We start from the raw sequence: 15,267 nt of genomic DNA on the forward strand, positions 1-15,267 counted from the left end.
ATTAAATAAATTGCAACTTCATCGCTACAAAAGTCTTTACAAATAAATTTAAATATATTACATAAATATATATTGAAATAAATACCACATATCATCATTTTCAGTATAATGACATTACATTATTAATTTACCCTTAAATGCTTGTCAGTACAATCGGTGGTAAACTTTAAACATAAATTAAAGAACAAACTATTTACTATTTCATATTTACTATTTACTATTACTATTTACTAATTAATTATGAAATTGCATATAAAGACAAATCAACTCATGTTCAGCAAACTGAATTTAATACAAATGAAACCTTATAAATTGAAAAAAAAAAAAAAATCGACTGTAGAGAGTTTGACTCCTAACCTTAGGGTTGTGGGTTTGAATCTCGGGCTGGCAATACCATGACTGAGGTGCCCTTGAGCAAGGCACTGAACCCCCAACTGCTCCCCGGGCATCGCTGCATAGATGTCTGCCCACTGCTCTGGGTGTGTGTTCACAGTGTGTATGTGTTCACTGCTCTGTGTGTGTGTGCACTTTGGATGGGTTAAATGCAAAGCACAAATTCTGAGTATGGGTCACCATACTTGGCTGAATGTCACGTAATATCATTTCTCAAGTTCACACGGGTGTCCTTGCAGATGATCACAGCACACATTTCACAACCACAAAGTATCACAATATTTTTTAACATTATATTTATAATTTCAAACCAATTTTTTTATGTTTTGTTTGAGAAGTATGTTGATGCTTTCTTAAAAATAAAGCCCATTTGTTACGATTATGTCATCTAAAGTTGTTACAAGCAACCAGACGCGACATTAATATATGTTCAGATACTTTTTTCAGTCACTGTACTTGGAAATTGTTACTGTACTTCTTTAAACCAAAACATCTTTATTTGGGTTTCAGGAAGATTTTGATTCTCAAATGTTTGAAATTCAGGACTTTGGGAAAAAGAGAGAGAGAGAGAGAGAGAAAAAATAAAATAACGGAATCAATACTTTTCTTTTACGCTGAAGAGGAAATTAGCAATGCACAAGCCTGTATTTCACTGCCTCTAAGAATTGATTATGTGCAGAATGAGAATTATAGTACGTTTGTGACTCAATGCTGAGATAATCTCTGCAATCGTATCAGATACTGGGCAGATAATGGAAGAACCAGAATAGAGGAAATCAAATGTCTGCTGAGGAGAGCACTTACTGCTGATCCACTTAGCGTTTGGGTCATGAACTTTGAAGTCTTTCTTGAAGATTTCTTCCACTGTAACTTTCCCCTTAAAGGCCAGGCTATCGTCTTCACCTATAGGGAGAAATAAAGAACAGAAAACACACACTTGTGACGCCTGCTAATGTGAATAGTGTAAATGTAAGGTAAACTCAGCTCAATCATGCATCAAACACCAAACAACAAATCACTTTTTTTTTTTTTTACTTTAATCTATCATATATAATTTAAAATAATCTAATACTACAAAATATTAAGTGTCTGTATTTGTGTATTAAATTTGTAGGACTTGTTTGTTTTATTGAGAGTTAGGTAATTGGGCCAAAAACTGAATATTAACCATTACTCTTCCTTTTTATTATACAAATGTGTCATTACAATTTCTATAAATGTATTAAATTGATTACTTCCATACTATATAGTATTATGTGAGCCGAGTAGTATGTGAAGTGAAGTGACTTTCAGCCAAGTATGGTGACCCATACTCAGAATTTGTGCTCTGCATTTAACTGCATTGTATGTCCAATAAGTATTACAAGAACAACATTTTAGATGTTCAACATATGTCAGATTTTCATTCAACTATATAGACAGGGGTGCACATAATTTTTTCAGCCTGGTTCTCATAAGAGAACCTGGAGATTTGGTTTGGTCCTCACACTGCATACAGTTTGACCCATTAAATATAACTATAAAAAAAATAATTAATAATAGTTATAATATTATTGCACTTCATTTTATTTATTTTTATTTTTTTTTTAAATAAAATATTAAACAAACTAAACAATAGTGTGATAATATTATAAAAAATAAAAGGCATTTAATTGTGCCTTTTAAAAATAAAAGGCACAATTAAATACAAATAAAGGTATTTTACAGTAAATTGCCTCTTTAAGAAGAATCGCTTTATGTATTCCCCAATTTTAAGTTGCTTTGGATAAAAGCATCTAAAAATAAATAAATAAAAGTGTTTTCATCATATTCAAACTTAAAATCAGCTAAATATTTATTTTGCAGGTTGCCGGCAAGTATACGCGCTTCTGGATTTAGCGCTGCTTCTGATTAAAGAGAGTTAGTGGATGAATGTCACAGTTTTGCATTGTGCTTTGAAAACGGCATGGCATAGCCTAGATTTATGCTTTCAGGTTGAAAATAAAACTTATATAATACAGTTTGTGTTCTAAAATGGTAATTGTATATTAACAGCTGTCAACCATGTCGGTACGCAAATGCGCTGTCAGAACATATTTATATAAGAAATTTTTTATTTTGGTCGCGCATGCACACTTGCGGCATAATATTCGCACAATTACATCAGTTAGCGTCACATATACAGCTTCACACAGTATGTATGGGTTTTCTAATTTATTAGGTTTGCTCGGTAGCTCAACTGATATGGCATTACACTTGTGAGGTAAAGTGCTCCAGTAAAAATCCCATTAAAACTATAGTTCTACAGCTCAAACCCACATACAGTATAAGGAAACTTAAATAACACGGTTGCATCAGTGAATGTATTTTTGCATTATCAGAAAGCATTAGGGTTGGGTTTGGTGTAGCCTTTTAACGACACTCCCCAGACATTTGAATTCTGAACCACCACATCACCACAAGCACATATCTTCAATGAGTCTGGGTTGAATAAGAAACATGACTTTCACGGTTCAATATGTGCGCTGAATCACTGACTTGGAATAAATGATTCGCAAAGGTTTGGAAACTTCACAAAGTGTTTGGAAAATGCCAGTCAGTGCATTTAGCACCAAGACTCCAAGTTTATTTGGTGCAACTCACAATCTTCACGCCTCAATCCTCTGCTCAGTGCATGTCAAAAACTCTAAGCTTTTCAGGTTCATGGGAAGCAAACTGTATCTGCATTGGGCTGAATTGGCTCACAGGTTTTTCTTAGAGGACAGCCTGGTGATTTTCCTCCAAAAGATACGATAGTCTCTTCGGTAATGGCAACTGCAGCTCCTGGGCTTGATGTGAAAACCACAGTTCTCTCTTAACGCTGCACTGGAAAGTTCTGACTGTTCCAGTTTCCAGCAGTGCCTGGGCTCATTATCTCAGCCATACCGCTGCGCTCAGGGCCCAAAGATCGCCTCCTTCAGGCAACCTCTGTTTGACATTACCACTCATTCGTTCAGCACATAGCACGAGTGCACCAACTCACCGCCACATCAATACCTAGAGACCGAACATGCGACGTAGTGGAAAACCATTTTAAATCGCAGGCATTCAGAAGGAATGTGGCGGCAGAGCTTTGCATTAAATGACAGCCCCATAAGCTGCGAATGAACACCAGAATGTATTCAGTGTGTTTGACAGAGAAAGCGGGGAAGAATCTATCAACTCACTTGTGCTTCATCTCGCTCTGACTAATATTAGGCTGTCACTTTGACTCGTGTACTCGTGCAGGTTCACGCGTGGGCCGGGTGCAATTCTCTACTGCCGCAGAGAAGAAAAAAAAAAAAGGTAGGACATGGGAGTAAACACAATCAGGCGTCCCTCCAGGCTCTGCTTTAGACCAATTGAAAGTTTCATTATTAAAATAGGCTTTGTGCATTTACAGCTGATGCCAGCACTAACCTGATTTATTTAGTCATAATTCTGCATATCAGATAGGATCACAGAGTGCTTTCGTCTGGCATATGACCCATTTCATATGCAGTGTGAGATGCAGAAAAGGCAATTTCTGATTTGTTTCACTTTGAAGTCAGGGCGAGCAGATTTGTACATCCTAAATGTGTAGAGTGCAAAAGACCAAACATCAGAACCCCCCAGAAATATACTTTTTGAGAAAAAAAAAAAAAAAAAAGTATGTAGTCTGCCTAGTGGACTATAGCGTGGTCCATTCTGCAGCTTATTTTGGCCAAGAGCTGCCCATTTAGACAGGAAATTTGAAGATTATCTTATAAAGTTATAAAGCACATATGCTGCATTACTATATTCTACATTCTTAATCCTACCCAATACCTAAATTTAACAACTACCTTACTAACTATTAATAAACAGCAAATTAGTAATTGACTGTCACAAAAGTCGTAGTTCATGGATCATGGTCATAGCACTGTTGGGCAAATTACTCTGCAAATGTAATCAAATTACTAATTACTGATTACTCTTTTTAAAAGTAATCATGTTATTGTTATGATTACTTTATTTCAAAATAAATTAGTTACATTACTATTACGTTACGTTTTTCTCCATTAAATTTATGAAATCCCAGCATAGGCTACATGCTTCTAATAAATATTTTATATTAAAGTATCAACATTCACAGAACAGTTATTTTTAACTAAAGCAAGCTGCAGCTGTGTGCATGGTTCGGCAGAATGCCAGCAAATAGCGCAGCTTTTATAATCTCTAATAGACATCTCAGTTCATCGCAATTTCACAAATCTCTGTTCTAACACAATAAACATATGAATAATTAATCTTTCATTATGTCTACAATTCGTGTATTATAATGAGAGGATTTGTGAGCACACATTGCAATTTCAGCACTGCATTGCTCAACACTGCAAACGTGTGTTATAGCCTAAATAGAAACTCTGCAAATAAAAAAAAAGTTAATCGTTTATATTTTATATTAGTTCATGTTGAATTTGTGCAATAGATAAATAACCATTTATGTTTTTTATATTTTATGTTTAGATATTTCTATTTTTGGTAGTCCTCCGAATCATATTGTTCTCCCGCATCCTCTCCCACCAGCACTCGTGCATCTTCTTCTGCAATGATGTTGCATCGGGTTTTGCGGGATCGGGTCTCTAGTCCACTGGCACTTGACTCGACAGTGCGTATAGACCTACATCCTTTTACAATCTCTAGATTATAAAACACTGCATTCTGTCAACAATGTAACACGGCAGTAACGTATAGACTACTCGGCTTGTAACTATACTCTAATTACTATACTCTAATTAAAATTATAACACGTTAAATTACTCTGTTACTAAAAAAGGTATTAAATGACAGTGAAGTGTTGCTAAGTAATGCGCTACTGCCCAACACTGTTTAATAGCCATAAATGAATCATAAAAAAATAAAATACCATAATTATTACAATAATTATTTTAATTGTTTTATTCGCATGATTAGAAGCTCACGTCGCCTTTTAAGGTCTGGAAATCATAGTTAAAAAACTTATTGATACGTCCATGCAGGTTTTTATGGCAATGGTAACCTAATAGACTCAACAAAGATCTGAAGCCATAAACTTTTGGAAAACTATTGAAAAATGCATACAAATCCATGCAAATACACAATGAATGGAATAAACCTCTTCTGTGATTAGCATTTTTATTTTTTTTGGTCAAATCTAAGATATAGGAAAAATGTCAGGGTGATTCCACTGACAATAAAAATAATAAATAAATGAATAAAATAAAAACGAATTGAAATAAAAACATTCTTGACAATTCTATGTGCCATTTGGCATAAAACAATTTAAGAATTTCAGTGACTAAATTCATTATTATTTCTTTATTTCCTTTAATTTGTATTAAAAACTTAACAGTAATATTCAACCAATGAAAGGACTACATGATCGTGTACCTGTGTCAGGGTCAAGTTTTTTTTTTTTTCGTTATTAATTTTTTATGACAAGGCAAGGTTTTAAACTGTCATGGGTAAAAACACATTGATATTTATGAGTTAATAGTTTATGATACTGTCAGCTATCATAGTAAATTGTGTAAAGTCTTTCAAATCAGCAGGATTACAAAGAGTATTTCAAAGAACTCAGATAATAAAACATATCAGAAGTAGTAGTAGTAGTAGTATCAGAAGTCTCACTGTAGCAGAATTTGTAAACACGACTTTTTTGTTTCCTGGTGGGCTGATAAAAACTGCATCAGACGCTGCATAAAATCCAGGCAATCTGATAGAAGCTTTTGATGTCGGCCACCGTTTTTGTGTGCAATATGCACTGGGCGGCCCATGAGCGGTCAGTGGGAATGCTGCCTGAGGCTGATACTAGGAAACATTTAAACGTGAGCAGAAACATAACTCTGCTTGTAAACCGACACATTACAGAAACATTTAGCTATTAGGCCAATGAGTTCAGTCAAGTGAATTTCAAAGAATGACAAAAAAAGAAATGTCTTGGACGCATATTCAAGTCTTATGCCCTGCTGCTGTGTCTGTGTTAGAGCTGACAGCTTGCATGGTGCACAGAGGAGAAATGAGCCCAGCTGGAAGCTTCTCTGCCTGGCTGCCTGCTATAGACAGAGTCTGCAGCGTGCCTGGACTCTGCACTATTAAAGCTGAGCTGCCCACCATTACAGCTAGATGAATATTCATCACTGAAAACGCCCATTTACAAAGTGCATTGCCATAAGCAGCCATTTAGCGCAAAAATCTCAGTATTAGGCCTTTATTATTCACTCCAGCAAGTGAATGAAGAAGATATTTGGAGAATTACAAAAAAACATTTTGCACATGTTGTGGCAGTTTTGGCTCTGCATTTTGCCGGAAATTCCACCCTTTTCCGTAATGGGTTTTGGGTAATAGCAGAACAAAAACCCTGCATGGATGCACAATTACGTCTGCCAGAAACAGTTTACCATTCAAGCATTTCTGGCACTATGATTTTGAAGGCAATCACATGAACCGCACTTGATAGTATGGAGAGTGCGAACTGGGATGCAGATTGGTGACTGGATATATTGCACTTTAAAGAGCAGAATGATTCTGTTTACTCAAAAAAAAAAAAAAAACAAAAAAAAAAAAAAAAACATTTAGTACACATTACCTTAAGAATTTGAATTAGAATAATATTTCACAACATTGCTGTTTTTACTGTATTTTGGCTAAATGGAGGCAGTTTTGGTGAGTCTAAAGCCGTGTTTCCACCGCAGGAACTTTACCCAGGAACTAGGGACTTTGGCCTGGTACTTGGTGTGTTTCCACCGCAGGAACCAGGAACTAAATAAAGTTCCGGGTAAAAAAAATGCCCCTCAGAAAGTCCCTGCTGGCGAGGTGGTACCTTTTTAAAGTTCCGGAACTTTCGGGGGCGGGACTTTGGCGCTAAACATGCTGATTGGTTGAGTTCACGCAGCATTGGTTGAGTTCAACCACCATTTATTCGGATAAACATTTTCAAAATATTACTGTTATTGTGTTATGAAATGTAATTTTAAAAGTATTTCAGGCGAGAATGTAGTTGTTTAAAACTCAAATCTGTTGTTTATTTATAAAGACAGCGCCTATTTAAAAATGTGTTTCGCCGATCTCGGAGACGGTGAGCTCCACGTGATCAGCGGGAGCTCAGTGATCATCTATCCGACGAGAAGCAGCCCTCACCTCGGATAGACCGTCTGATATGTGCCGCTGGCTCTGACGTGTCTTCAGTGGTTAAACATAAAATATAATTCAGCTGCGGGGTAAATCTAACAGGTTTTCTTTGGTCTGTATTCAATTTATCTATATGTTAAAATGAAAATAAAAAAGACAAATTTATATAATATTTAGTTTCATTGTAATGGCTAAGTACATTTCTGCAGCTGTTATTATGCTTAAATGAAAACCAAAGGATGCAGTGGTATTTGATATCCTATTTTGTTTAATTGTAAATATACAGAGAGGAAAATTACAGTAGCCAAGACGAGCTGACTGAAGTTATCAAGTACACTGCTGTTTACAGATTTACCGGACTTGCGTCGTCGCGGACATCACACTCCCAAGACGAATGCACAAAGTCTGAACTAACTACCGATGATGCACGTCCAAAATCAGCGTACTTTTTTTTTTTTTTTTTTAAATCAGCGGTACTTTGTATTGAGAAACGCGCGCAGACCTATGTCACCAGTCTATTTGCCTAATCTTCCCGGTACTTTACACCTCGGTGGAAACACAGAAAACAAAAGGTCTGGGGGGAAAAAAGTTCCTGGTACAAATGTTCTGGGTAATTTCGTTGGAAACGCGGCATAAGAGACTTTTTTATTTTTATTTAAAAAAACATTAAAAAGCTAACCCACCCCAAAATGGTACAATACATATTTAAATTAATTTTACACTATGCACAAGTATATAAATGTTGCATTTTAAATCAAAATGTTTAAAAATGTCCAACTTTCTGGCAGTCTGATCAAATATGAGTGTTTATTCACCAAACAGATATTACGGTTGCACTTTATTTTACAGTATGTGTACTAAAAAGTACTTATAGTGTACTTACAGTGTATTTATCTAAGAAAGTTCTGGAAAAACGAGGTAACTACATGGGGTAGGGTTAGGTTTAGGGGTAGGTTCAGGGTTAGTACCTAGTTATTACATAGTTATTGTAATTACTATAATATGTACATAGTATGTACATGAGGAACAGGAATGTAAAATAAAGTGCTACAGATATTACTTAAATCGGTGCTATGCTGCATGTATATGGTATGTACAGTAGTGCAGAAATAGCATGATGTGTATAATATGCAATGTTGCATATATCTTGCATCTTTGAAGATATATTGTAAGGCTTTTGTGTAAGGAATTTTTAAATGGTAAAATTCACGTATGATTGTCTTTGCATAATATTATTAGTGGTGAAGAACCTCTCCCAGAAAACCATTACCAAGAAAATGGTGAAAATAAGGACTAAGTAGATGAACACATTTAAATTAGGACAATCGCAGGCATTAATTAAAGAACAGCAAGAGCTTTCATAAGCAACAGAAAATGGGAGATGTTCTTCACTTCAAAGAGTTGGAATGGCTGAATGAAAGAAACTTTTGTTGGTTAAGAAGATCACAGTGTTATCTGTAAGACTGTGCTGATTTCATATGCACTGCTCTTTGTTTGACAGACATGTGGATCCGACTTGTCAGCCCTTCGGCCCAAAGTTAATGAAACGATTAAAAGGAAATGAAGACCTTCCATTTCAGCGCATGATTCATTATTTGTCTTAATAGATGGTGCTTCACTGATGTGGAGCAAAAGAAGAGAGCGTTAATTTCATCATTTGCCAATGTGAAAATGCAACGTGAATGCTGAGGGAGGAAAATTATTAAAGGCCATCTGTATTTTTGATGCACTGACAATGTTTTCATTGAATCTTGTGCTTTGAAAGATGTACACACAGGACTGTCTATGTACTCTGACATTGTTAGTATTCATGAGAGAGGCTGGTGTAACTGATCCAATTCACTGCTGTCAGCTTAGATATCAGCAAAATATTTAAAAGGCGTCTAAAATAACTTTTTTTTTTTGAGGGGTGAAAATTCCTCTGGCAGTCGCACTGAAAAATTCCTGGAGAGTCAGAAGGTGACTTGGCTGATCTCTACGCACATGGAAAGTGCAATTTCTCTAACAACAGGACAGAGAAGCGGAAATAACTGTGGGAAGGTTATCTGACAGACCCCCCGGTATGAAGCCGCCATGTGCAACGGTTCCTGAGAGATTTGTGAAATCAGAGGAAAGGGAGTTTCCATCACAAACCCTCAGAGAAAGAAGCTCCCCTGGCATGTCCAATTAGCTGTCATTGTGTCAGTCAAACATCAGTCTTCAGTCAGATACAGTATATTTAGTCTAAAAACGTAATATTAAAGCTGGGATAAAAGAAGACCTGTCCCAGTTTTCCAGTCAAAGCACTGATCGAGCCCCATCATATCAACCTATCCGTTACATGAAAGAAAGGACGTGTCACAGCAAGACAGCAGCGGTGATTGAGAAAAAAACACACACTTGGGCTAGAGGAAATCCAGAGGAACATCAATGGAGTGTGGTAGGGTGTCAGGAGCATTTTGTATCTGGCAGTGTGGATAACAGTGAACTGTTCATCAGCGGGGCAGCGGCGGGGATGGTGAACTCACAGGGGCTCCTCCTGGGAGTCACGGGATAGGCAATGGTTTTAAAGTTGGATTTATTTTTTAGAAAAAGAGTTTTAATGTTTATTGTTCACCAAAAGAAATGCATTTATTTGATAATTGTGGGAAATGTTATTACAGCAAAACAATGATTTTCTATTTATGAAATATTTGTAAATGATATATTATCCTGTGGTGCAAAGATGAAGTTTCAGCTCCATGATCCTTCAGAAATCATTTTAATATTCTGATTTGCTGCTTTAAATTACTATTATACTTAAAAAAATAAAGGTGCTTAAAAGGGTGTTCACAATGTCATATTAGAATCATTTTCGGTTCCACAAAGAACCATTCAGTCAAAGGTTCTTTAAAGAACCATCTCTTTCTTCCCTTTTTTATCTGAAAAACCTTTCTCCACAAAGAACCTTTTATGAAACCTTTCGTTTTTCGTTAAAGTTCAGATGTTTTATGGAAACATTAAGACAATTTTTTTTTTTATTATATGGCATTGTGATGCACCTTTATTTTCAAGAGTCTGTTAACATCATTAGGCGAAAATGGTTGTGCTTTTTTTTATTAAAACCACTTTTATCTGAAATAGAAATCTATTTGTAACATTATGAACATCTTTACTGTATTGATCAGTTTAATGTGTCTGTTTATATATCTTAAAACAGGTTTCTAGTCTTCTGCATGATTTATCATTCCCATTAATTCAAGGACACACACACACACACACACACACACACACACACAAAACAAGGACAGAAAGAAAGAAAGAAGAAACCCTTTGAACCATTTGAAGCGTCATTCCCTCTTATTTTTAACCCCATCCTTCTGTCCACCTGTCAGAGACCACTTGCCATGTTCTAATCAATTCATGAAGAATAAAATCCCACCCTACATGTTTTTATCACTAAACATCCTGTTTCTCTCTTTAATACCTCTCTCAGAAGAAAAATGTGTTGTGAATGATGTTGACCTCAAGAACAGGATTATTTGCAATGTGCCTTTCCTGGATAAATCAGGTGCACTTATGTAAGTGACCTGGTTTACAGACATGCAGCAGTCTGTAGAGATCTTTGAGACGCTGTCCTGTGTCCCGCAGTTTTGGAGAGGTGTCAGGACTCAAGCTAGAGATGCCACCTGCTCAGTCTCTATGGCCTGTGCTCATTCTCTCTTCCTCTATTAGCCTGACTGCCTGAACCATCCCCTGCTCCAGTTTAGATACAGCACAGACATGAAGTAAAGGACTGCAGCTAGACAAGGTGTCCAAATGGACAAAAGAGGATGTGACAACAAACACACACAAGCACACAAAAGCTCACAGACAGAAAACAAATTACACAGGGTGTCACATCTCAATCTGTGCCTCCCATTAAAAGACTTTACACTGGTTTATTCGAGTAAAACGTTAATGTGTGGGAACTGACAAAACTCCTCAATTAGTTTCTCAAAGACTGGTCCTTCTAGCTTAATGAAGGCAAACCAGTATTCACAGCACACTAATTAAAGCACGGCTGGGAGATTTTTATGGCTTTTAGAGAGCAAGGGAACACAGAGATTTATACTGTCCAGTAACAGGCTTCCCTGCCCACATACACACTTTTGTTAAATGGTAGTTTTTATAGTAGTTCCTCATCTAGTGAGAGCTAAATCTCATTCTGTCCACAGATTCACTGCTTATTTTGATTGTATTTCGATGGCAGAGAACAACACTGAAACCTAACAATTCTAATGTAGATTTTTGTCTGTGGAAGAACAATATATACACAAGTTTAGTGACACTAAACAATTAGTTACAGTGTCTTTGTTGTACTTGCTACATATACTATTGTACAACGTAATATTATAACAAACAGTAAATTATGCATATTTACAAGTAATGTATTGTAAATGTATTTTACTTATAGTATAGTTGCATCTGATCAAAGGTGCATTTTTATTCATTATCTTGGGTTAAACTAATTTTACTTTGTTGGATCAGCAGCTATGCTAATGATGTCTCTATTTTGTTTCTATGTTTCGCCACGGGATGTAACTAGGATTTACACAAGCTCCAGTCTGGATCCAGAACACCTGAGAAGAGATGATGCTGACCCTCAGAGGACCTCAGATGATGCTAACCCTGAATCAACAAACAGAACTAACAATTATTGCTAAATGTGTGACTGAATCATATAATAACTTAATTAATAATATTGATAGTTCATCGTCTAGCTGACTACGTCTTGTATTATTATTATTATTTTTATTTTTTCTAAAATCCTGGCAAATGTGCACAAACTACTAGCTACTACTAAATATTGTAGAAACATAATTTTCTGTAAAGTTGCTTTGTAACAATTTGTATTGTAAAAAGCGCTATACAAATAAACTTGAATTGAATTGAATTGAATTATACAACATTTTATTGTAACAGTTTTCCTGCCTTTGGCCAAAAGAGACTTTTTTTGGCTCGTTTACAGCAAATTTAGTTGCAATATGAAGCCTGTTATTACACTTCACATTTGTGTTGTTTGGCCACACTGGATGTGTCCAGAACCCTTGTAAGTGTTCATTTTGTTTGCATGGTTGCATCAAATATGTGAGAACTTGTCCCAATTGAAATTTCTAAGTACAAGCCAAGATGTTTTGGAAAACATTCAAGGTGTTCTGGCAGGATGTGGTGACATGAGAGGATGCGTCTGTAATAGGATTGTGCACCTGTATCTAGACACTTGAAATGTGCTGGTTTGTTAACAGCATCGTGTGTGTGTGTGTGTGTGTGTGTGTGTGTGTGTGTGTGTGTGTGTGTGTGTGTAGTGTGGTCCAGAGGCTCATGGCCCCGGGCCCTTTGCTCCCAGGCTGCATACCTGGAGTCAGCAGAATGACAGAGGTGACGATCAGAGAGCAGATGACCAGAATAACAAGTAGTGCAATCGCTATTCCCTTCCAGTTCCTCTGCGGAGGGTTACTTCCCACCAGCTCCTACAGAAAGAGCCAGACAAAGAGAGAGAAAGCATGTGAGTCGATGAATGCAAATGGGAGGTTAGTCAAGGACAGTTGTGTGTCAGTGAGCAGCGCCTCCTGGGAAACTGCTGTTGGCCTACAACTATTTCTGCTACCATTTCTGTACAAAAATACAATTCAAATTAAATGTAATTTAGTGTGACAAGCAGTAGGCTACTGTTCAAAAGTTTAGGAATGGTAAGATCTTATGCTTAACAGGGATGCATTTATTTGATAAGAAATACAGATTTGACATGCTGATTTGCTGCTATTATCAATTATAAACAAAAAAGTTTCTATGTTTGTGTGTGTGTGTGTGTGTGTGAGAGAGAGAGAGAGAGAGAGAGAGAGAGAGAGAGAAAGAGTTTATTTGCAAAAACAGATAACTCCATTTTCAATGTTTTTAATTTCTATTTAAATTGTCACGTTTTAAAATTAATCATGTTTTGTGTGTGTGTGTGTGTTTTATTGTTTTAGTTCACTGTATATATATTTTTTGTTAAGTTATTTTTTCTTAAAAAAAAAATAAAAAAAAACCCCTGCAGTTTGATTATTTGGAAAGCACTATGAAAAAACATGATTTTTGAACATTGTTAAAAACGGAGTTATGTGTTTTTGCAAATGAACTTTTCATATATATATATATATATATATATATATATATATATATATATATATATATATATATATATATATATATATATATATATATATATATTTACTGTCACTTGTAAGTAATTAAATGTATCTTTGCTGGATAAACGTTGTAATTTATTTCAATAAAAGAGAACAATTTATTAAATTCAACAAATTTATAAAAGACCCTAAATTCTGAATGGTAGTGTGTGTATGCTGCAAAATTTATTTGTTACATAAAGAATAAACCTCTGAAAAGCTCGAGGGCATTTTGATTTCTAAAGGTCAGAAAATGCATACATGACTTGAACAGTTTTGCATTTGCTTCATGTGTTGTAAGAACTATGTAGAGCAAAAAAACATGTGAGGGAACTTCACAGATGTTAAGCCTAAAACAGATTGTCTGGCTTAATATTTGGCAGTAGATATAAATGAAACAAATTTGATAAATGAATGGTAGTATCTCTGCATGAAAGCATCAAAATGAGTGTGACAGGAGCTATTTCAAACTAACAATGAATGGGATGTGAATAACAGATACTAAACTCAATAAATCAAACCTGTTTGTTTATTAAAGCAGAGAACATTACATCTCTTGCTCATACAGACGCAGCCAAAATATGGAAATTACAATAAGCAGAAGGTCAGTAGACACAAAGCATTTGAACTTTAAGCAGAATGCATGCAAATAGAGCTGAAAGTAGCACGCAGCTGTGGTCTGTTCTCTCAGCTGACGTTTTTATTAGACTCAACACAGACTAATGGAGTGGAAATCTAGTGGCGAGGGTGGCATTAAACTCTTTAAGGCCTGTGCTGTTAGTGACCTTGTTCCTGTCCTAATTGAATAGCGCGGCAGACATCATTAGCCTGGAGATAACAGTAGCCAGAGCCTGTTTACCGGGACACCCATTACGAGGACTCATTAAAGTCCTTTTCTCTGTCTCTCTCAGTCTTTCTCTCTTTCTGTTTCTGTTCTTCAACACTATTTCTCTCTTCCTCCCCAGGGTCACACAGGCGGACACTACCTCTCCGGTATGCAAATGGAACTGCTGAATTTGACACGGCATTACAGCGCTAACAACCAGCAAAGCCTTTCACCACGTCCTGCCCCACATATGCATACTGTATAAAAATAATAGCTTTTTACCCACAATGCCCTGCTTCCTAAAGATTTATTTTCTTCTTTTGTTATTATTTTCGCTACTGTGTTGTTTCATTTAAATAGTAAAAGAAATAAATGTAATGTATTGCATTAGTACTATGTAATCTACATCACAACTATTTATGTTTAAATTAGACGCATTACTAAGCTAATGTGAAAAAAAATGTGTGAAAATATACATATATGATAGTTGTTGTATTAAATTAAATTTAAACAAAAATTTTTTTTTACTGTTTTTGCTGTACTCTGGATCAAATAAATATAGGCTTGGTAAGCAGAAAAGACTTATTTAAAAAAAAAAAAAACTGTTACTGTTCAAAAACTTTTGGCTGGTAAAGTGTTTACATATGCATACAGTATAAAGATCAGTAATCTGTATCTGTCACACCCCTGGACAGTTTGTTGTTGTGTTTTCTTTCTCCATGTGCTCTGTGTGACATAGTTTCTGTTTCCCGT

General features: G+C 35.8%; 1 protein-coding gene across 4 annotated transcripts in view; it reads right to left on the reverse strand.

The window, feature by feature from the left end:
- Positions 1–15,267, reverse strand: part of dpp6a (dipeptidyl-peptidase 6a) — a 345,025-nt gene that overhangs the window by 90,968 nt on the left and 238,790 nt on the right. For all 4 annotated transcript variants that reach the window (XM_026200773.1, XM_026200772.1, XM_026200774.1 and 1 more), the window contains 2 exons: positions 12,878–12,992; positions 1,198–1,296 (listed from right to left, as the gene is read on the reverse strand). In XM_026200773.1, coding sequence (XP_026056558.1) covers positions 1,198–1,296; positions 12,878–12,992 — 214 coding nt within the window. The remainder of the gene's footprint in view (positions 1–1,197; positions 1,297–12,877; positions 12,993–15,267) is intronic.

This window comes from Carassius auratus, chromosome 24, assembly GCF_003368295.1.
Source record: "Carassius auratus strain Wakin chromosome 24, ASM336829v1, whole genome shotgun sequence".
Taxonomy (NCBI): domain Eukaryota; kingdom Metazoa; phylum Chordata; class Actinopteri; order Cypriniformes; family Cyprinidae; genus Carassius; species Carassius auratus.